The sequence below is a fragment of the Orycteropus afer genome, unplaced genomic scaffold (genome assembly GCF_000298275.1).
Source record: "Orycteropus afer afer isolate SDZICR_OR568_19922 unplaced genomic scaffold, OryAfe1.0 scaffold00057, whole genome shotgun sequence".
Lineage (NCBI taxonomy): Eukaryota > Metazoa > Chordata > Mammalia > Tubulidentata > Orycteropodidae > Orycteropus > Orycteropus afer.
In genome coordinates this window covers 1209527-1231849 of record NW_006921644.1, presented here as the reverse complement: position 1 = coordinate 1231849, position 22323 = coordinate 1209527, and the positions used below count along the sequence as shown (strand labels likewise).

General features: G+C 42.5%; 1 protein-coding gene across 1 annotated transcript in view; it reads left to right on the top strand.

Moving 5' to 3' along the window:
* Positions 1-9407, top strand: part of ADAMTS18 (ADAM metallopeptidase with thrombospondin type 1 motif 18) — a 175477-nt gene extending 166070 nt beyond the window's left edge. The window contains exons 20-23 of the mRNA XM_007939106.2: positions 4403-4588; positions 5163-5375; positions 6244-6391; positions 9292-9407. Coding sequence (XP_007937297.1) covers positions 4403-4588; positions 5163-5375; positions 6244-6391; positions 9292-9407 — 663 coding nt within the window. The remainder of the gene's footprint in view (positions 1-4402; positions 4589-5162; positions 5376-6243; positions 6392-9291) is intronic.
* Positions 9408-22323: the final 12916 nt, after the last annotated feature.

The window sequence follows — 22323 nt, the reverse complement described above, 5'->3', positions numbered from 1 at the left end:
ATGAAGAACTGTACTCCAACAAATTTGAAAATCTGAAAGAAATGGACAGATTTCTAGAAACACACCACTTACCTAAACTAACACAGACTGATATGAAAAAGTTGAACAGATTCATAACAAGAGAAGAAACTGAACAGGTCAAAAAAAATTACCAATAAAAAAAAAATATTGGCCCAGATGGTTTCATTGGAGAATTCTACCAATCATTCAGAGAAGAGCTGACACCAATCCTACTCAAACTATTCTAGAACATAGAAAAGGATGGAATCCTCCCAAATTCATTTTATGAAGCAACCATAGCCCTGATGGCAAGCCAGACAAAGAATGTGAATTGTGCTTTTGTTGGTTGGAGTGCTCTGTCTATGTCTATGAGGTCAAGTTGGTCGATTGTGTTGTTGAATTCTTCTGTATCTTTGTTGAGTTTTTTTTCTCCTAGTTGTAGAATTGTCTATTTTTCTTTTCAATTCAGTTAATATTTGCTTTATGTGTTTTGGAGCACTTTCATTGGGTGCATAGATATTTATTATGGCAATGTCTTCTTGGTCCATTGACCCTTTCAGCATCATATAGTGCCCTTCTTTGTCCCTTATGCTGTATATCACCTTGAAGTCTATTTTATCAGAAATTAATATTGCCATTCCTGCTCTTGTTCGGTTATCATTGGCATGGTATATTTTTTTCCACCCCTTAACTTTTAATTTGTTTTTATCTTTGTGTCTAAGGTGGGTCTCTTGTAGGAAGCATATCGTTGGGTCTCCTTTTCTTATCCAGTCTGCCACTCTCTTTCTCTTGATTGGTGCATTTAGTCCATTCATATTGAATGTAATTAGAGATAGATATGAATTGATTTCTGTCATTTTATTGTGGTTTTTTTTTTTTTTTTTTGCATTGTTGGAGAATTCCTTCATCCAAATACTTTTCTGTGCTGAGTTCATTTTGTTATCAAGTGTTTCCTCTCTTTTCTTCTTTATTGTTGGTTTTGTGCTTACTAAACTTATATGTTTTCCTTCCTTCTGGGTTTGCTTAGGGGGATTGTTAATTTTCTCTGTGGTTACCTTGGAGTGAATTCTTGTCTCTTTAATTTTGGAACAGTCTGTTCTATAAGGACATTGTCCTGTCTTCCTCTCCATTTGAAAGTTTTGGACTTAGAAATTTTATTCCCTCTATTTGCTTTGTTGCTGGTGTCCTCTGCAGATTGACTCCCTTTTTTCTTTGTGTACAATGTTTTGTGAAGCAAGCATGGCCCTGATACCAAAACCAGGCAAAGACATCACTGAAAAGGAAAACTACAGACCAATATCCTTCATAAATATAGATGGAAAAATATTCAACAAAATCTTAGCCAATAGACTGCAACAACATATCAAAAAATAATAATAATACATCGTGACCAAGTAGGATTCATACCAGTTATGCAAGGTTGGTTCAACATTAGAAAAACGATCAACATAATCCATCACATAAGTAAAATAAAAGAATTGCATGATCATATCAATAGTTCCAGAGAAGGCATTTGATACAATCTAAAATCCATTCCTGATAAAAACTCTCAGAAAAATATGAATAGAAAGGAAATTCCTTAACATGATAAAGGGCATTTTTGCAAAACCAACAGCCAACATTATTCTCAATGGAGAGAGACTGAAACCTTTCCCTTTGTGAGCAGGAACCAGACAAGGATGCCCTTTATCTCTACTTCTATTCAACATTGTATAGGAAGTCCTAGCCAGGGCAAAATGCAAGAAAGGGAAATCAAAGTTATCCAAATTGGTAAGGAAGAAGTCAAACTGTCCTGATATGCTGATGATATGATCCTATACATAGAAAACCCAAGAGACCCAGCAAGAAAACTACTAGAACTTATTGAAAGATTTAGCATAGTGGCAGGTTACAAGATCAACATACAAAAATCAGTTGGATTCCTCTACACCAGCAAAGAGGTCTCTGAAAAAAGAAATAAATCAATACCATTTACAATAGCTACCAAAAAGAGAAAATACTTGGGAATAAATCTTACCAGGAGTATAAAAGACCTACACAAAGAAAACTACAAAACACTACTTCAAGAAACCATAAGAGATCTACATGAATGGAAGAACATACCGTGCCTGTGGATAGGAAGATTGAACAGAGTGAAAATGTCAATACTACCCAAAGCTCTCAGCCAAACTCATCTCACCTACCCCAGGGAGATGCACCCACCTACCCTAGGGAGATGTACCCCTTAGATCGATCAACCATGAGATATCAGAAGGGCAGCATTTGCATAGAGGGAAAGCTGGACAGATGGGAATGCACACATAAGAAGGGCACAGGGAAGGGGTGGTCACAGGGGGGAGATGGGAGGATAGCTTTTTATGGTTGGGAATTGTAATGGGGCTGTGAAACCAAATGTGCATGAACTGTTGAGAGTAAAACAAATCTACTTTGTAAATTTGTACCCAAATCACAATAAATTTTAAAAAAAGAAAGAAAGAAATGGGCGATTGTAAGATTTAAAATGGCTCTCATGAGAAGGAGCTTTAAGGTATGAAATTTACCCCAAATTTCACATGGACATGTTTTGAAAGAGTGCTTTATTTTATTTTTCTTCTTTTTTGGCTTTTTTTATTTGTCTTATTTTGCTTTCTTTTCTTTTCTATTTGTGGCTACTAAAACCAAATGTGGTTTTTTTGAGAACTTGTTCATAACTAATATGAAAGGGTTCTTTATAATTAGTTACTGCAACCTGCCATTTCACTAGAGAACACGTCTACAGTGAAGCAATTTAAAATTGTATGGGAAAGAATTTAAAATTTTCACCATTCTGAAAACAATTGCAAATATAAAAGGAAATTCTACTGAATGAGAGTTAACTATTTAGGAATTTTGAATGTGCCCAAGTCACTGTATTTTTAGTGGTTTATGTCCATACTCTGGCATCAGGCAGAATTGTCCAAAGCCCATCTCTGCTTCTTAGCAGCTGTGTGATCAATCTTGGGCAAGAGACCTAAGCTCTCTGATTTTCAGTTGCCTCTTCTGTAAAATGGGACAATGGCAGTTATGTCATGGGGTTGTTAGAGGATTGTATGGTATAGGCTCCAGGATACATGCCAGGGCCGCATCATCACACGGATGCACAGCTCCGTGCAGCCAAGCTCTCTGCTGGCACGGTTTGTGTACTATAGTACTTGTAGTCAATCATCCCCCTCACTGGCATCATCATCATCTTCCAGTCTCCACCCCCTTAAGAATGTGAAGAATGAGAATTCACATGGTACTCTGAACAGGCTCAGGACATGTCCCTCAGATGTGTGCATGTTGACACGAAGCCAAGGCAAGAGGGACCACATCCCATATAGTGCTTGAGAAGAACACAAGTCAGTCATTCATGTAAAGTCCAGGGAGGGACACCTCCCTGGAGGGCAAACCCAGAACTGCAGCTAAGGTCTTCTAAGTGAACTTGAAGAAGTTTTAACATCTCATCTTAAAGGAAGGAGGGTCTTTCCTGCATTTTCTATTTCACAATTCTTGCAAAGGTCAGGAAAGTAAGAGGGAGGAGAGCGACTTGCCTGTCACACAGTTTTGCATTGTACAGATGTCTTCACAAACATCAGATGAGGGCTTATTTACTTCCTGCATAGTTAACACAATGCACAGCCCAAAGATATTTATGGCAAGAACTTGGCTGCCTTCCCATTTTCATTAATGTCACAGTCTGTTGTTTTGGCCCTTATACAGGTACATACACACATGGACACCCAAAACCAAACCTATTGTCAGGGGGTTGATTCAGGTTCATAGTGATCTTCTAGGGCAGAGTAGAACTGCCCCAATGGGGCCTCCAAGGCTATACTCTCTATGGAAGCAGACCGCCACATCTTTCTGCCACAGAATGGCTTGTGGTTTCGAGCCACCATCCTCTAGGTTCGCAAACAAGCACTTAACCAGTGCCCCACCAGGCTCCTGGCACATTTGCATATGCTTGTGCTATCATTCTCCTTGTTAGAGAAGTTAATTGTCCTCTTTAACCCAAGTGCCCAAATTGGCTCTGCCTTATGCCAGAGAGAGACACAATTACAACTAGTGACCAGACCAATTTTTTCCAAATTGTTACCTTGTGGGGTGCAAAGAGAATTCCTGTCTGCCCTATTCTCAGTAAAACTCCTCTGGCAGCCTGGCAGCCACTGGGCATTGAGAATGTTGAAGGTGAAGGCTAACCTGCATGTAAGGCAAGTTCAAAGTCTTCCTGGCCTCTGGCAGGAGGAAGGAATTTTCCTGCTGGCTGTAAGGGATTTTATTGGGCATTTTGTTCAAACATTGAAAAATACATGCAAACACTTCAGTAATATGTTCTCAGTATTTACCCAGAAGAAAGCATCTGAGACTAGCATGTAAGTGGAATCTTCTCTTTCTTCTTAAGTGTTCCAAGACCTGTGGGCGAGGGGTGAAGAAACGTGAAGTTGTGTGCAAAAGTCCTACCACAGCAGACCACCTGGCCGAGAGCCTGTGCACCAGCATCCCAAGGCCAGAGTCACAGGAGGGCTGTGTGCTGGGCCGGTGCCCCAAAAACAACCGGCTGCAGTGGGTCATCTCCTCGTGGAGTGAGGTATGAACTTAGACTTACTGCTGGTGTTCTTGAGATGCTTAGCTCGTTCTTCAGCACCCAGCTCCCCATAGTTCCTTTCTGTTCAACACTTACATGCCAGCTGTCCGCCAATTGTCCGTTCCACCCTCCTGATGTCATGCAACCTTGACAAAGCACCTGTCATGCTGGCTGGGCCTGTGTCTGGGCAGTGGGGGTACGAACTTCATAAAGCATAGAGGACAGGTACATGAGTAAAGCGTGCAAGTGCTGGGATGGATGTCTGTAATCCTGTAGACCACAGGTACGCCTATCCCAGATTTCAGGAGAAATCCTCGGCCAGAGAACTTTTCCAGCGTGTGAGCATGAAGGCTGAGCAGGAACCAGGTGAAGGTGGAAATGGGGGAGGCTGTTCCAGACAGAGGGCACACCCTCTACCAGGGCCACGATGGCTTGAAGGTCCTTCTGTGGGTGTGGTTGACCTTCCACATCCCACCTTTGAATCCACGTGGATGCCACAGCTTCTGCCGGAACACATTTGCTCAGGGGACTTGACCGTGGAGCTTTGCAGTCTCACACTTTCTTTCTTGGTTCCTAGTGTTCCACAACCTGTGGTCTAGGTGTGAGGAGAAGGGAAATGAAGTGCAGCGAGAAGCTCTTCCAGGGAAAGCTGATAACTTTTCCAGAGCGTAGATGCCGCAATATTAAGAAACCCAGCCTGGACTTGAAGGAGACCTGCAACCGAGAGGCTTGTCCAGCCCACCCAGTGTACAGTCTAGTGGCTGGCTGGTATTCATCACCATGGCAACAGGTGAGTGCAGGCAGAGTCCGAATCTAAGTGGAACAAGATCAGCCAGGTGCTTGTTGTGTATACTGAAGAATCCCCTGGGGGTCTTGTTAAAATGTAGATTCTGATTCAGTCTATCTGCGTTGAAAATGCAAATTCTCAGCAGAGCCTCGAACTGGAAAAAACAAGTTGGAAGCCCTGATAAAAAGCAATTTAAAAGCCTGTTTTCCCTACTGATAACACCTTCTTGTTCATTTTTGTATTATGAAAATATCTTTTTCTTAATTTTTTTTGTGTGTATGTAGGAAAATAAGGAAGGTGACAGTCTGCCTCCGGGTTGTTTTTTGTTGTTGTTTGTTTGTTTGTTTTCTGTTTTCACTTTAATTGGTCAGTGAAATTAATGACTCCGAGAAGTTGTTGTCCCCCATGTGAACCCAGAATCTGGCTGGGCACTTAGGCCAGGCTTTCGAAGCCGTTTCTCTTTCTGTCCTCGTTTGAAACTCTCCCCTTCACTGTGCATCCACAGAGATGTCTGGAATTCCTTCGCTCCTGTGATGAATTGCCCGGATGTGTCCGTATCTGTTGCTGCATTCTTAGAGCAGCTCCTGTATTTCTGGAAATGCTCGTCTTTATGAGTCACTTACCTGAGAGACACGCACTCTTGGGTTAGATCTATAGCATCTGCCTTGGACCCTTGTAATCAGATCAGATGGGTCACCATGTCAGCATGGACGCTGTGGCCCGTGAGCCTGGGCCTGACCAGTTCCTCTTTTGTGTGCAGGCATGTCGGTAATGGCATAAAGCTTGGGGGTCTCTTTCTCTGATGTCATTAACACGACAAAAGCCACCATCCTCTGAACCCTCTCTGATTCCTCTCTCCTCTCCTCTGCAGTGCACGGTGAGCTGTGGAGGAGGGGTCCAGACCAGGTCGGTCCACTGTGCCCAGCAGGGCCGGCCGGCCTCCGGTTGTCTGCTCCATCAGAAGCCTCCGGTGCTGAGAGCCTGTAACACAAACTTCTGTCCAGCCCCTGAAAAGACAGGTAATGGACCCTATGCTCCAGTTAATTTTACTTGTCTGCAGAGAATTTCTCAAAACCCCACTGTATTTGGTTGTGAAGCTTGTGCATTGCGCAACTCTAGGGGGTGCTTTTGCATTAAAGTGTATGTGAACAGTGTCCCCTAGAGGTGGACAAGACACAACTCTCTGAGGCAGTCTCTACTCAAGGGCTCTTGTCTGCGTTAATCTGCTGTTGTTGTTGTTATGTGCCATCGAGTAGGACCCGTCTCATAGCGACTCCTCCTTGGGTTTCAGACACATTGCCCAACCTTCCTTCCAAGTACATTGCCCAACCTTCCTTCCAAGGAGTGGCTGGTGGGTTTGAACCACCAACCTTCTGATTAGCAGTCAAATGCCTTAGGCACTGCGCTACCAGAGCTCCCTGCTAATCTGCAGGGAACGTTTAATTCTCTGACAAGGATTTTTGGCCATTCATTCTTACTTTGAAATAAGAAATGGCAATCTTGCAAGCCCATTTTTTTAAAATTAAATATTAGTTTAATAAACAAGAGAATACAGGTAACTTCCATGTGCCAGGGATTATGCTAATCAGTGTGAAGGCAAGAGTGATGCAGAAAAATTGTGCTCCAAAGCCTGCGTTCTAATTGAGGCAGCTATATTACAGTCAATTGCAGTGAAGAGGTATCCTCCTGGGACTGACCCTTAAATGGTTTTTAGTTAAAGTAAGTTCAAATGAAGTGCAGTGAGTACTAATTGGAAAAATGAGAAATTCAATTATCTGAGTGAGCTATTCCTTCCCCAGTCCAACTCATTTTACAGTAATCTGATAAACACAGTAATCAGATTTTCTTGTGCTTAAGAGTTATTTTCCAGCATGTACTTGCTGGGTTTTCTTTTTATCCGATCAAGCTCTTCCAAAGCTGTCCAATTTCTTACTCCACCAATTTGTGGTGGATCAGATTCAGGACTGTTACTCGCCTACTCCCCCCATCTTTATCACGTCCCATCTCTAAACACTTATTGTTGTTAGTCTACCTCTTACTATGGCCTTAGTTCCAGGCTCAGGGCATCAGTTTTCCTCCTCTGCGTGCCCAACGTTTGTATAAGACAAGAAGACTGGATATTAGCAATTGCTCAGGACCAGGCAGTGCTGGAGCTCTCCAGGCCTGCAACCTTTCTCAGCAAAAGGCTCATGGGGAGGAAACACACACTTTTGAGCCAGTGGTCATGAACCCAAACCCACCCCTTCTTCCTTCACCATCGGTGGTACATCATTACAACTCCTTAGACTACCACAAATGAACCCAAGCATGGGAGACTGTCCAGAAGGTCACAGCAACCTGCAAGCTCCATTAGCATTTTCAGAAAAACCAAAGGATAATGGCCAATCATGAAAATCACTCCACAGTGTCCCCTGGGCAGTAGTGCAAGGTAGGGTAGGGAGAGTCTCCAGGCACATGGCGTTCATGAGAGCAGAGAGCTTCTTGGCCTCATTTTCCTTTGTTCACTTAGCACACCCCAGCACACAGTAGGTGTTCCATATGTGCTAAAGGAATAAATGCATGAGTGTATGAGTAAGTGAAAGACACACATAAGGTCACTATGAGTCAGAGACAACTCGACAGCACCTCACGGCAAAAACAACATGGATCAGGAACTAAGTGTCGTATTGTAAATAGAGCAGTGAGCCAAATGGTCAAGATCCCCACCATCATAATAAACTTTTATTTATAGAAGGAACAGATGCTTAGCCAACCAATAAATATGTTGTGTCAGATGATGAAGTGGCATAAGGTAAAACTAAAGCCAATTAGACAGAAAGAATGATTGGGGGTCCAGAGGAGGTATTAAGCCAGTTCAGATGGAATGCACAGGCAAGACCACTTTGAGAATGCATTATTTGAGCAGACTGAAAGGAAGTAAGGAAGGTAAGCTGCTTGGATATCTAGAAGGAGCATGTGCCTGGGAGAGAGAAGAACAGTGAGAAGACTTGGGTGCAGGAATATGCCCATCTGTCCAAGGACTAGCAGGGAGGCTGGTGAGCTACAGAACAGGAAACAAGGTGGAGAGCGCTTAGACGTTGAGCTAAGAGAGAAAATGGGGGCATGGGAAGTCGTGGGAAGGACTTCAGATTGACTCTGAGTGAGACAGAAGCCAGTGGAGACCGCTGAGCAGAGAAGGACCAGGATCTGACTGGCAGGCGGATCAGCGGCAGCCACACTGGGAGACAGACAGGGAGTCCAGAGTAGAACAAAGTCTTCTGTCTTGGGCAGAGGCTATTCCAGCCCAGTGAGAGGCGGATCCATTGGCTCAGGCGAGGTAGCGAGGGCTGCTTGGATGCTCCTCAGAGTCTGGAAACTAACCCAGCAGGATGTGTTGGTTGTTTGCATGAGAAGAAGATGACTGCCAGGTCACTCTAAGGTCATCCTCAAACTGTAAATAAAATACCTGACTCAGACTAGCAGCTCGAATAACCAGCTATCAGTAATCTTTATCATAACTATAATCAACAAATATTTCTTGAACAGCTACTTTGTGCTCTTCACTGCCCCCTCTTAAAAAAAATAAAAAATAGAAAAGCCAACCCATTGCCACTGAGTCAATTCCAACTCATAGTGACTTTCCGGGATGGAGCAGAACTTCCCCATAAGGTTTCCAAGGCTGTAAATCTTTACAGAAGCAGAGTGCCTCATCCCTGTGCCACGGAACATGTGGTGGGTTTGAACTGCCAACCTTTTGGTTAGCAGCTGGATCCTTTAACCACTGGCCCCCACTCAGTCCCCTCCAGCCCTAACGTATACTGGGAGGAACCACTCAGAAGCACGAGGCAGGTGGGCTGAAGGTCTTTGTTCTGAAGACACCAGCTTTAAGAAAAAAGGCGTGAGAGCCCGCCCAACGTAATAATGCATTTTCTCGTTTCAGAGGACCCATCGTGTGTAGATTTCTTCAGCTGGTGTCATCTTGTCCCTCAGCATGGTGTCTGCAACCACAAATTCTATGGGAAACACTGCTGCAGGTCGTGCACAAGGAAAAGCTGATCTTGGTGCCCGTGCCACACACACCTCAGGGCCAGGAGTTTAACCTTCCGACCTCCGGACACGAGGCAACTCTGCGATGGATACTGAGCACCGCAGGTGACTTGTGAGCTTCTGTGGTGTTTAAGGAGCCCGCTCCGAGGGACAGAAAGATTGCACCAGGGTCCTCGTTCACTTCACTGAAGCACGTGGTACTCGGAAGCACTTGCAAACGGGAGGCGGTGACAAATCTGACTTACATACGAAAAAAAGGAAAAAGAAAAATGATTTGCACGGTTCCATGAAAGAAGTGATGAATCACATTGATGTGTTGAGTCTTAATTGTGACAACGTGAGAACTTGTCAACTTAGGGACAGATCTCCCCCTTTGGACTTCAGAGGGTTCAATGGCAAAGACAATGCTTTTGAAAAGGCCCCCTAAGCCTTCAGGGCAAAGACTGATAGGTGGAGCAGTCAAACATGGCTGGCATGCCTTGCCTAACTGTTGCTTGGAGCTCTCAGTTTGACTAAGACTCTGAACACCCCAAACCAGGAATCATATGAGAAACCAAATGGTGCTCACAGCTGTGCTTGCTGCTGGCCTGGCAAGCATCATGTTATGTTTATTGTGTGTGTGTGTGTGTGTGTGTGTGTGAGTATATTCTTCTCATAGAGTCTCAAAGACTAAAATTACCAACTTGAAAAGTGTTCCCAGGGCAACATGGACCATTTCAGATGTCCATTTAATAGATACTCACACTCTGCAAAAACTCTCATAAAAGACCAATGCCAATAACTCTTCACATTATGCCAACTTTTAAGTTTTGGTGCTAGCTTAGCATGTACATGGGAGCATCAAGTCTGCCATTGGGGAATAAGAATTGGTGAGATGTTCATTTCTGGTAAACAGCTAGGAAAAGCGAAACAGCAAATAGTTGTGTTTTAGAAGAGAAGAGACCAACCTTTATCATGTTCCCTACATATTAGCAGAACTACTCAGAAAATTAAAGGCCACTGGTGGCTTTTGCCTACCAATTGGCATGTTTAGATTTGCCCAAGGATTTAGTTAACAAAAGAAAAAAAATCACAGTGGCAATAAACAGTACATCTGTCTTCTGCCACGTTAATATTTGTAAATCATCACATGCCAAGACTCTACCATGAATACCAGTATTTAAAAATCCTTCAGATGATAGTTTTAGTCCTTGGAAGCCAGCTGTTGGTACGCACAAATGAGTTTAAAATTGTCCTCAATTGCAAAAACCAAAGTAACTTACAAGACTGTGTCCTTTTGTCATTTTTTGAGCAGTGGTTATAAAGGGCATATTTATGTAATTCTAGTCTATTCCTTAACTTCTTTGATGAATGTAACCCAATTTGACTGCTTTAAAAAGTCTCATTTCAAATAAGGATTAGCCAACTCAGCACAACCATCTAGACCATGGTCTTTTATATTTAGCCACAGCCTCTGTTTCCATTCTGATGAAAATCATGCGTTCTCGAATTGCAGAGAAATTGTGATCAAAAGCATCTCTCAGTCTCCCTGGCTTGACTTAGAGTAGTGGCCGTTTTTATCATCAGGATGAAAAAATAAAGTCCCCCACCTCCACCCCCTTGCCTTCTGAAAATCTGCAAGTTATCTCTTTCTTTATGTAAGTATCCTTATATTATGGAAAATAAATTAATTTATTAATAGCCCTTTCTTATGTGTTCTCACTTACTTCTCTGAGTAAGTGATAATGAATTCTGAGGAAAAATGTTGAATAAAACTATGGATTATAGAGAAAAGTCAAAATATATGTGTAATATTTAATTATTTTATAAGTTCTATAATAAAGTATTCTGTTTCTTTATCTTTGAAACTTGGTAAGTTATTGAATAAGTTAGTGGGAAGTCAGTTATTTCCAAGGTAACTTAGCTGTGTAAATGTTAAAAATCTCAGAGAAAACTTCAATGAGGGAGAAAGAGAAGATGTTCAGAAACTATTTGGTGATTTGTCTTGTTTGTGAGAAAATCAGATGTCGAGTGCTGGAGGGGAATGGATGACACGTTCAGCCTTGAGCAGGCACAAAATTATTTTGTTCTTCTGTAATGGGCACGTAAACATTTAGTTATGAGAATGATCTAAGTTAGATTAGCTAACAAAAAGATGTTATTTTTGTTTTGTTTCTATTCTAAAGATACTCTAGTGAAATCTTACAGCAAAAAAATGAAAGAAAGAGAAAGGGTGGGGGAAAGCAAATGGGAGTGGGGAGAGAGGAAAGGAGTGGAGGAATAAAAGAAAGAAGGAGGGAAAAACTAAAAACCAAATTGTAAAACAATTGTTCTTAGGTTTTCCAACTTACACATTGTGATGCCAACTGAGAATACAAACTATTTGGTAAAATTAGTCAAATTGACTTACATATACAGTATTTTTTCACCTCCATCTGTGATTCCATGTATGCTTATATTTATGGATTTTTATATGTACATATCTCTAAAATATATTTTAATATGATATTTATGAGTTTTTGATAATTAAGGAGCTCTGGTGTAGTGGTTAAGGCATTTGGCTGCTAAACAAAAGGTCAGTGGTTCAAACCTACCAACTACTCTGCAGAAGAAAAGTGGGGTAATCTGCTTGCATAAAGATTTATTACCTTGGGAATCCAATGGGGATCTCTATGAGTGGAATCAACTCGATGGCAGTGAGTTTGATTTTTTTTTGTTTGTTTGTTTTATTGATAATTGGCAGGCCTAATTGATAAAGAAGAAATGATGGTTAAGAATAGAAAACAGACTAGATGTCAAATAAAAGACATGGCAGAAAAGAGAAGATGTCTTTGTTAATTAAAATCAACAACAACAACAAAAATACTGCGTTAGGGTCGGCTATGGTAAATGGGGAGTGAAACTAAATGTACACATAACAAAAATTTAAAAATACTTTTTATTGTGATTTGGGTGAAAGTTTGCAGAGCAAATTTGTTTTCCACTCAACATTCATACACATTTTATTTTGTGACGTTGATTGTAATCCCCACAGTGTAACAGCTCTCTTCCCACTTCCTCCCTGTGGTTACTTCTTCCCTGTACCCTTCTTTCCTATGTTTTTCAGCCTTAAAAATCTTTCAGATGATAGTTTTAGTCCTTGGAAGCCAGCTGTTGGTACGCACAAATGAGTTTAAAACTGTCCTCAACTGCAAAAACCAAAGTAACTTACAAGACTGTGTCCTTTTGTCATTTTTTGAGCAGTGGTTATAAAGGGCATATTTATGTAATTCTAGTCTATTCCTTAACTTCTTTGATGAATGTAACCCAATTTGACTGCTTTAAAAAGTCTCATTTCAAATAAGGATTAGCCAACTCAGCACAACCATCTAGACCATGCAAGGGATGGTTTAGGGAATTAACAGCCCAGCACTGACTATTGCTAAATGTAATTGGAAGACGTCATCTATGTATGCGCTATATGGCTTAGAAAAGGTAAAAAATGTGTGCGGTTCTATGCTGTGTCTGCTTTATCTCTCGTGTAAGATCTTAGGCCTTGACACACCTGTGGTCTCCCCGAAGCTGAGGATCTTAACACCTGAAAATGGTTCAGGTTGTCACCCTTGATCTGGGAGATTGTATCTTCCTCCTCCAGAGAGGACCACAACTCAAACTGCTGTCGTTGATTTACTGTCATCCTGAATTTTCCTATGAGCATGTGTCACCTCCACTAATATTTAGTACTGAGTTATCTAATTAAAAATATGCCTTGACATAAAATGTTGCTTAAAAAGTAAACTTTTTATAACTCCCTAAAATGGAAAATCTCCATTATTTGCTAAAATACAAAATAGCCATAAAAGACAGTCTAATAAATAATATTAATATTTTAATTTTTAATTTTAATTGAAAATTACATATAGTTACTATAATTTGTTTAAAAATCATATCTGAGAAAAATTTAATGAAAATAAGTGACTTGTTCATCAGGAACATGTTGTTTAGCATCATTAAGTTTAAGATAAAGATCGAGTTTTCTGTCAATAGGATTGTTTTACCCTGAATTCCAGTTCCCATTTGTACATTACAAAGGGAAAATGATATCCACTTAATTGGAGCTTTACCAATAGAGTTGGACATTGAGAATTATGATGTACGTGACTTATGTTCAAAACATCTTTAAGTAGAGCAGCCATCAGTTGCAATATTCAGAATGTGTTCGTCTGAATGTGTCCAGTTATCAATTAATTTCTGCAAAGTAATGGCAAATTCCCATTCACACATCCACTGCACTGTTTGGATATCATGAAGAGATACTTGCAAGGTATTCGTAACTGTTTTCCTAAAATGTGTTAAGCAAGTGCTATGGTGGCACAATGGTTAAAGCATTTGATTGCTAACTGAAAAGTCGGTGGTTCAAATCCACCAGCTGCTCCATGAGCAAAAGATGAGGCAGTCAGCTTCCTTAAAGATTTACAGCCTTGTTGGCAGACAATATTTCTACATATGTATTTCTGTGTCCTGTACGAATGTCCAAATATATAATAGAGCTAACAAGGGCAAAGCTATGACAACTTCTTGGCCACACAGCCAACCGTCCTGAGGGAGCAAGTAGTTGGACCTATGGGCTCAGGACTGTGGTCGCAGGGGAACATCAAGCTCAATTAATGTAACAACGTACTACACAAAAACATTGTTCTACGTTCTACTTTGGTGTGTAGTGACCAGAGTCTTAAAAGCCTGCAAGCGGCCATCTAGATGCAACAGTGGGTCTCTCCTCATCCAGAGCAAAGAAGAATGAAGAAAACCAAAGACTCAGGGAGCAATTAGTCCATGGGATTAGTGGACCATGTGAACCATGAGCCCCTAAGAACTAGATGGTACCCGGCTATCACAGTCCGCTGCTTGGAAGGCTATCACTGCAGGAGATCCTGGATCGAGTGTGAGAACAATGTGGAACAAAACTCAAAATCATAAAAAAAAGAAAAGACCCAGGTTTACTGGTCTGACAGAGCCTGGTGAGACCCCCAAGATTATGGCCCCTAGTTACCCTTCAGGTCTGGAATTGAATTCACTCCCATGGCTTCCAGCCAAGCAATAGACAGGCACATTTACATCAGGTAGATACCCTCCTTAGAACGATCCGTCATGGGAGAAGAGAAGGGCAGTATTGGCACTGGGAGATAGTTCCGGGGGCGGGAATGCATAGGAAAGAAGGATATAAGGAAGAGGTATCTATAGGGAGGAAGTGGGAAGAGAGCTGTTACATGGTCAGGAATTGTAGTCAATGTCATGAAACAAAAGTCAAGTATGAATGGCTGTATGGAAAATGAATTTTCTCTGTAAACTTTCACCCAAATCACAATAAATACAATAATAAAAGATTTACAGCCTTGGAAACCCTGTAGGGCAGTTTCCACTTTGCCCCATAGGGTCTCTATAGGTTGGAATTGACTCAGTAGCAATGGGTTTGGGTTGGTTTATGTTAAGTGAAGGACACAATTGAGTTCATCATCAAGTGACTCAGCAACAAAAAGTAATATATGCAGTCTATTTGTTGGTTGGGAGCTCTGGTAGCATAGTGGCTAAGGCACTTGACTGCTAACCAGAAGGCTGGCGGTTCAAATCCACCAGCCACTCCTCGGAAGGAAGATGGGGCAATCTACTTCCGTAGTGAAGCCCAAGGAGGGGTCGCTATGAGTTGGGTCCGACTCGACGGCACATAACAGCAACAACATTTGTTGGTTGGTTAAAAGGACAAGCAAAGTTTCAGGATTGTTCTCAGCATCCTAATTAGAATGAGAAGGCAGGCACCCGATAGCCAGAAACTAGGAGAAGGAGGCCCTGTCGGTCAATTGTCCCCACCCTCTGTTTCTTCCTACCCCGTTCTCCTCTCCTCCCCCGCATAGAGCTTCCTGGTTCAGGCTACCTCTCCACCCTAAGGCTTAGGATTTCGCCTGGTATGACCTGCTGTTGCACCAAGATGCCCCCACCACCTAGTGGAAAATGCTAGATGGAAGCAGACAGAACACCTCCACCTTCCCTCCCCAGGGCTAGTAGACTTTATTTATTGGTGGGTAGTACAAAGAGTGTGCTTCCACTGCCATAAATGAACACTCAGAGGGCCCTGGAGGATGGTCCGTGGAAGGTGAAGCAGGGCCAGGGGCGATTCCTGCTGGAGACAAGGCCCAGGCATGTTCCCCCTTTGATGCACTGCTCTCTTCTTTCATGTGGCTGGAGCAGGGAAGGACGGGGCAGCCCCTCTTGGCAGGAGGCCCTGCCAGCACACTCTTGGTCACTGTGCCCTGTCTTCACATACTGTGGGGCTGTGTCTCCTCATTCTTGGAAAGACCTTCTCACCCCTCTGCCCCTGTCCACTTTGAAAGTCAAGTTGACTCTAAAATAAATTCTAGGGCAAGGGTTTCTAAACAAGTAGTTGTGTCACTATCACCTAAGACGTGAACTTCCCAGGCCTCATTGAAGAAATTGTGATTCATTTAGCCAGGGAATTAGATCTGGGGATTGATATTTTCCAAAATAGTCAAGTTTCTCTGAGGAACAGATAGTTTTAGAACCACTGGTCTTTGACAAAACAGGAAGGGCCTTGGGTCTTCCTTCCTGGTGTAGGCAAAGAAAGTCCCCTTGGCACCATCCAGTGTAGCTCAGCAGTGGTTGTGGCCAAACTCAGTTAATAATGAAATGGCCCTTGGCCTATTCCCATTTTCTGCATGTATCTTCTGCCAGGGCAACTCTTGGGGTGGTACATGGTGGGTCGAGAAGAGGATTGGCAGGCAGGGTCGCAGCAGCCTAATCATCTTAATCTCAAGTTCTTCGCTTTCCCCATGACAGCCAGGGTTTGGTTGGTAAAGCCAACAGTGTAGGGGACAACTGGCCATTTGCCTCAGTCAAGAATTAATTCCCAAAAGCTAAAGTATTGTGTTATATTTCAAAAAGAAAGTGCATACAATAGGGAAACCAGTGGAATCCCCATCAGATCCTATTGTTTGGCAAATAATTGCCAGGCCATCAGTGATACCCCAAAAACAGCTGTTTTCCTGAGGTCCAGAGTCAAGGTGGAATGAAGACTGCTGCCCTGTTTCCTGCCTGGTCGTTAGGTGCCAAGAGGTGAATTATCCTTTTTGTGTATTGAGCTCACTGTCATTTCCCTTCAGAAATGCATTAGCTAAGTGAACAAGGTGCCTTCAGCTTGTGCACAATGGGGAGATAAAAGAAACAGCATCTTTGACGATACAGAGAAAAGCTGCTTCTAAATATTGCTTTTCAGCCAAGCTAAAGTATAAACAAGCTAATGGTTTGTGCTGTTCTGGGACTCTGATTTCTCTGTCTAATGGCTGATTTCATTAATTCACAGCTTTTTAAAAATTGGATCCAGAGATTTAAAATGAACATTTTGTCTATTTATAAATTCACATGGTCCTAAACCAATAAAGGAGTAATTGTTATTGTATTCAGCACATTTCTTTCTTTTCGATGATGCCCACATTTTATTGTTTGCAGATAGGTATCCTGAGGGTACAGACATTTCATATTCTCTTAGAGGCTAGCATTTTTCTTTTTCCCCTATGCTAAAAGTCTCTTTGACATAGTCACACTCACTTTTTTGTAGTTTAGTGTGTCTAGCCCAAAAATTGTTTCTGCATTTTTGCTAGCTAAATATATCCATTCTTCCAGCAAGTCTTCATTAAGCACCAAGTACAGTGTGAGGTCTAAGCATAGAAAAAGATCTTGTTCCCAGCTCAAGGGTCTTATACTTGAAAATTAAAATAAATAAATAAATAAATACAAACATTTCTTTCAAGTAGACTTATGGTAACGCTCCATAGGATTTCAATGGCTGTAATCTTATGGAACTAAGTCACCAGGCCTTTCTTTTATAGCCATGCTGGGTGGATTTGAACTGCCAACCTTTCAGTTAGTAGTGAGTGCAAATTGCCTGTACCACCTAGGGACCTTATACTTGAAAATATCAGCTATCTAGCCATATAACCACTAGGCAGTGCTCCAAGGACAGACAGTCTTAAATTGTGACTTTTTTTAATTCTTCATCTCTGTTTGCACAATAATGAAATCACTTTTACATTCACCCTAGTCAACCTTCAGTAATGCTTTGGTTTCAGTCTGTGTTAATTGTCAGTATGATGTATTCAAATCAGGATCAGTCAGAAATGTTTCTTCCCATGTAAAAGAATAAAACTACAAATCCATTGCAGTAAGCAAGAGTAGCCCACATGCAAACTTATGCCTAGATATTCAGAGCTGGAAGAGACTTCAGGGGTCCTCTCAACCTATCCTCTACCATAGGTGGGAAGGTGAACCCAGAGCCTTTGGGGACTTTCCTAAATGACAGTGAGTGGATGGTGAGGAAATGCAGAGCCAGTTACAGTGATTTGTAGGCAAGTACACTTTGCGCTGGGTATAAAATAGTTACTGATTTTTTTTACTTGCCAGGCAAACAATTTTATCAGATTTTAAGGCAAGTTGAATGAGTAATGAGTTTCAAATAGAAACCTAATAAAAATTTACTGAGTTCATATGATCAATATATTAACTTAAATACTCCCATTCCCCCAGAAATGGTCTGGTACCAGAACAACATTGGCATCCTTTCTCTCTGCAAAAGTGAAAGTAACCTCGTGAAGTACCACTTTTTAAAACTCTCTGGCCCACTTTCCTTTGCATTCTTGGGTGGTGTAAACGGTTAAGCACTTGAGTATTAGCTGAAAGGCTGGTGGTTCAAACCCACTCAGAGGCACCTTGGAAGAGAAGCCTGGTGATCTGCTTCCAAAAGGTCACAGCTTTGGAAACCCTATGGAGTAGTTCCACTCTGCACTGCTAGGGTCACCAGGGGTGGAGTCGACTCACAGGCAGCAACAGCAACGTGACAGAGGCTGTGTGGACTCAGAAGGGAGCCAGAATGAGAGTTCTTTTTGAAGCTGTACTTGTGATTATTTAACTTGATGACTGAGATGGACAAAGATAAACTCGATGTTAGCATTTGCTTGGAAAGCTTTCTAAATTGATTCTGTACACCTGTTGGAAAGGAGTAACATTTATACTACTATGTTTAGGATAGAAACTCTGGTAGCGTGGTGCCTAAGGCATTTGACTGCTAACCAGAAGGCTAGAGGTTCAAACTTACCAGCCAGTCCTCAGAAGGAAGGTTGGGCAGTCTACTTCTGTAGTGATACTGCCTTGGAAATCCAAGGAGGAGTCTATGAGTCGGGTCTGACTCAACGGCACATAACAACAACAACAACATGTTTAGGGTAAGAGCTCTGGTGATACAGTGGTTAAAGCATTTGGCTGCTAACCAAAAGGCCAGCAGTTTGAATCCACTAGCTGAGGGAGAAAGATGTGGCAGTCTGCTTCCATAAAGATTGATAGCCTTGGAAACACTGTGGGGGCAGTTCTGCTCTGTCCTATAGGATCACTGTGAGTCAGAATAGACCCAGTGGCAGTGGGTTTTTTTCTTTTTTTTTTTTTTTCTTTTCTTTTAGGGTGCAGATAGTAGTAGGTTTGCCCTAAAATCATGAATCTATGACATGTTTGAAGTGGACAAATACACTCCTTGAGAAGAATAATTCCATTTATTCCCTTTGTGCTCTTAGGAAACATGGAACAATGACACAGTGACAATTCAGCCCTCCTGCCCCTGAGTGGATCATATGAAGAAAATGAACTAGATGAAAGGTAAAGTTTTCATTTGGGGGAGTCCTTGGGTGGAGTAAAAGGATTCAATTAGTAACCAGAAAGCTGGTGGTTTGAATCAATCCAGGAGAGCCTTGAAGGAAGGCATGATGATGTAATTGCGAAAGTTACCAGCGTGAAAACCCTGTGAGCTCAGTTCTCTACAGCACATTGGGTTGCCAGCAGTCGAAATCAACACAACAGCATCTGCTTTGGTTTTGGGTTTGGTCCTTGAAGGATAGGGACCTGTCAGGAGCAAGCCTCTTTTGGCTGTACCACAGCAGGATGGAACACACTGTGAAGCATCTGAATTCTGGTTGAGAATACTGGTGGGAGAAGGGGGGCCGACCGCTGACGTTATAACCATCCTGTCTGGATACACCTACTCTAACCATGTGTCAGGAGCAGCTGTATCTGCTTTTGTAGCCACCTTCATCCCGAGGGAAGGAATGCCCCTTTTGTAAGATATATAACCTCACGATGGGAGTGGGACTGGAGAGTGCAAAGGTTAGAGAAAAACATAATTCTATCTTACTCCCTTCTTTCTATTCCATGCATTAAAAGAGAAAAAGAGGTAACGCCTATGGAAGCAACAGTGAAGAAATCAAATGTTGTATTGCATTGAGCAAATCTGCTACAAAAGACCTCTTTGAAGTGTTAAAAGCAAAGATGTCACTCTGAGGGCTAAGGTGCACCTGACCCAAACCGTAGTATTTTCCATCACCTCATATGCATGCAACAGCTGGACAATGAATAAGGAAGACTGAAGAAGAATTCATATCTTTGGATTATGGTGTTGGCTAAGAATATTGAATAAACCATGGACGGCCAGAAGAGTGAACAAATCTGTCTTGGAAGAAGTAGAGCCTGAACGCCCCTTCAGAGCGAGGATGGAGAAAGTTCGTCTTTTGTATTTTGGATATGTTACCAAGAGGGAGCAGTCCCTGGCGAGGGACAGCATACTTGGTAAAGATGAGGGTCTGTGAAACAGCAGAAGACTCCCCATGAGATGGACTGACACAGCGGTTGCAATGATGGGCTCAAGATAGCAAGGACTGTGGAGATGGTGCAGGCCCACGCACTGATGTGTTCTGTTGAGTGTACAGTCACTATGAGTCAGCAATGTCTCGATGGCACCTAACAATCACACCTGGAAGGAGGTATGTTAGGCACAGCACTCTTTAATACCTTATGTATTTTATGCAATAGATTTTTTTTAATGTGTATGTTCTTAGGGTCATTTGGTAAAATTTAAATGTTTTCTTATTTGTATGCAATTTTTGTAGGACCGAGCTAGAAGACTAAGGGTAACAGTGTAATAAGATGCTAGGGCTCCTGGAGACTAGCAGTTAGGAGTGGGTAGAGCAGGAAGAGGCAATGATGATGTGATGATGATGATGATGACAATGATTAACGTTCATGTGTATTTGCTGTGTGCAAGGAATATGCTTTTTATTTTTCATATATTACTCTGAATTTCCACAATTAACTGAATCTTTTTTTAAAAAAATTACCAATGCTCCTTATTTTCCATATTGAGAAACCAAGCTTCCTTAATATGCATCCCATTCCATATGGTGACAGTAGGTTTATGGAAACAGTGCTATGTCAACTGAGAGCAGGGGATTTGCCTACAGAGAGACTGGAAGTTCCTATCCTGTTTCCCAAAGGACACATCTGGTGGCCATGTTACTTCACTTCTATGAGCTTTAATTTCTTCATCTAGGAACAGGCACTGAATCATTTATACAACAAATTACCATTAGTGGCACCAGATACTACAAATTGGAACAGAAATAGATCAAGTTTCTGCTTGCATTGGGTTCACAATTCATGGACGCAGACAGCCATTAACCAAGGTATCTCAGAGACAAACACAAATGGCAACTGTGGCAAGGGCCAAACAGGACAGTTGTGTGGTTGCAGCAGAAGCTGGTAGTGTACTGCCCATGTCTACCTGGGTCCCTTAGCTACTTCTGGAATGCTAGCCTGCAGTGCGATTTTACTCCCAAAGCCAGCACCTGCATTTCTTCTTCCAGAGGCCTCTTCTCACTCCCTGCAAGCCCAGAAAGCCAGAAGAGGGTACAGAAGTCCTCCCCTCGGTAGCGTAGTGCCTAAGGCACTTGACTATTAACCAGAAGGCTGGTGGTTCAAACCCAACAGCCACTCCTTGGAAGGAAGATGGGGCAATGTACTTCCATAGTGATACTGCCTCGGAAACCCGAGGAGGGGTCACCGTGAGTCGGATCCAACTCAATGGCACATAACAACAACAACAACAACCCAGCCTGGGCAGAGCCTCAGTCAATGTGTCATTTGCTGGTGAAGACCTCAAAAAAACAAAAAACAAACTCACTGCCAATGAGTCGATTCCAACTCATAGCACCCCCATTGGGCTTCCAAGGTTGCAAATGTTCATGAAAGCAGACTGCCTCATCTTTCTTCCACAGAGCAGCTGGCGGGCTTACACCATTGACCTTTTGGTTAGAGCCAAATGCCTTAACCACTACACCACCAGAGCTCCTTGGTGACGACCTGGTCAGGAGTAACTCTCTAATTGGAATTGCTTTGAATGTTCAAGGAGATATTGTGTAATGAAGTGTACCTGGCACATAGTTCTTGCTAGCTGCCACAGAGATGGCCCCTGAGTCATGGCGACACCATTCACAACAGAAAGAAACACCATCCCCATGACTGGCTGCAGATCAAACCATTGGGACCCATAGAGTTTTCTTTCACTGGCTGATTTTCAAAAGAAGATCACTGGGCCTTTGTTCTTAGTCCCTCTTAGTCTGGAAGCTCTGCTGAAATCTGTTCATCATCAGGGCAACCCTCACAACTCCACTGACAGATGGCCGGTGACTGTGATGAGGTGCACTGGCTGGGAATGGAACCTGGGTCTTCCCCTTCCCTTGTCTCCCTGCATGGAAGGCTAGAATTCTACCACTGAGCCACAAAGAAATGGTCGCCATGAACATGACAATCAAGGAAAAGAACAGAGTAGTGAAGAAGGTAACAGGTGCTCTAAAACAGCTAATAAGATTTTTGAGGTCGAAGAAGAGTCGCGTGATTTTGAAGCTTCTCAGGAAATAACTTGATAAGCAGGTCCAGTCACGGCCAAGATTTCTTGGGGCCCAGGATCATCGGCAGCTCAGCTGCCAGCCTCCTGGCACAGGTGCACGGCTGAGGTCCCACGGGCTAAGAGACTGGCAGCCTGGGAGGGCCCGGCTGCCAAGCTCCCTTTCCCCCAGGGTGGGAG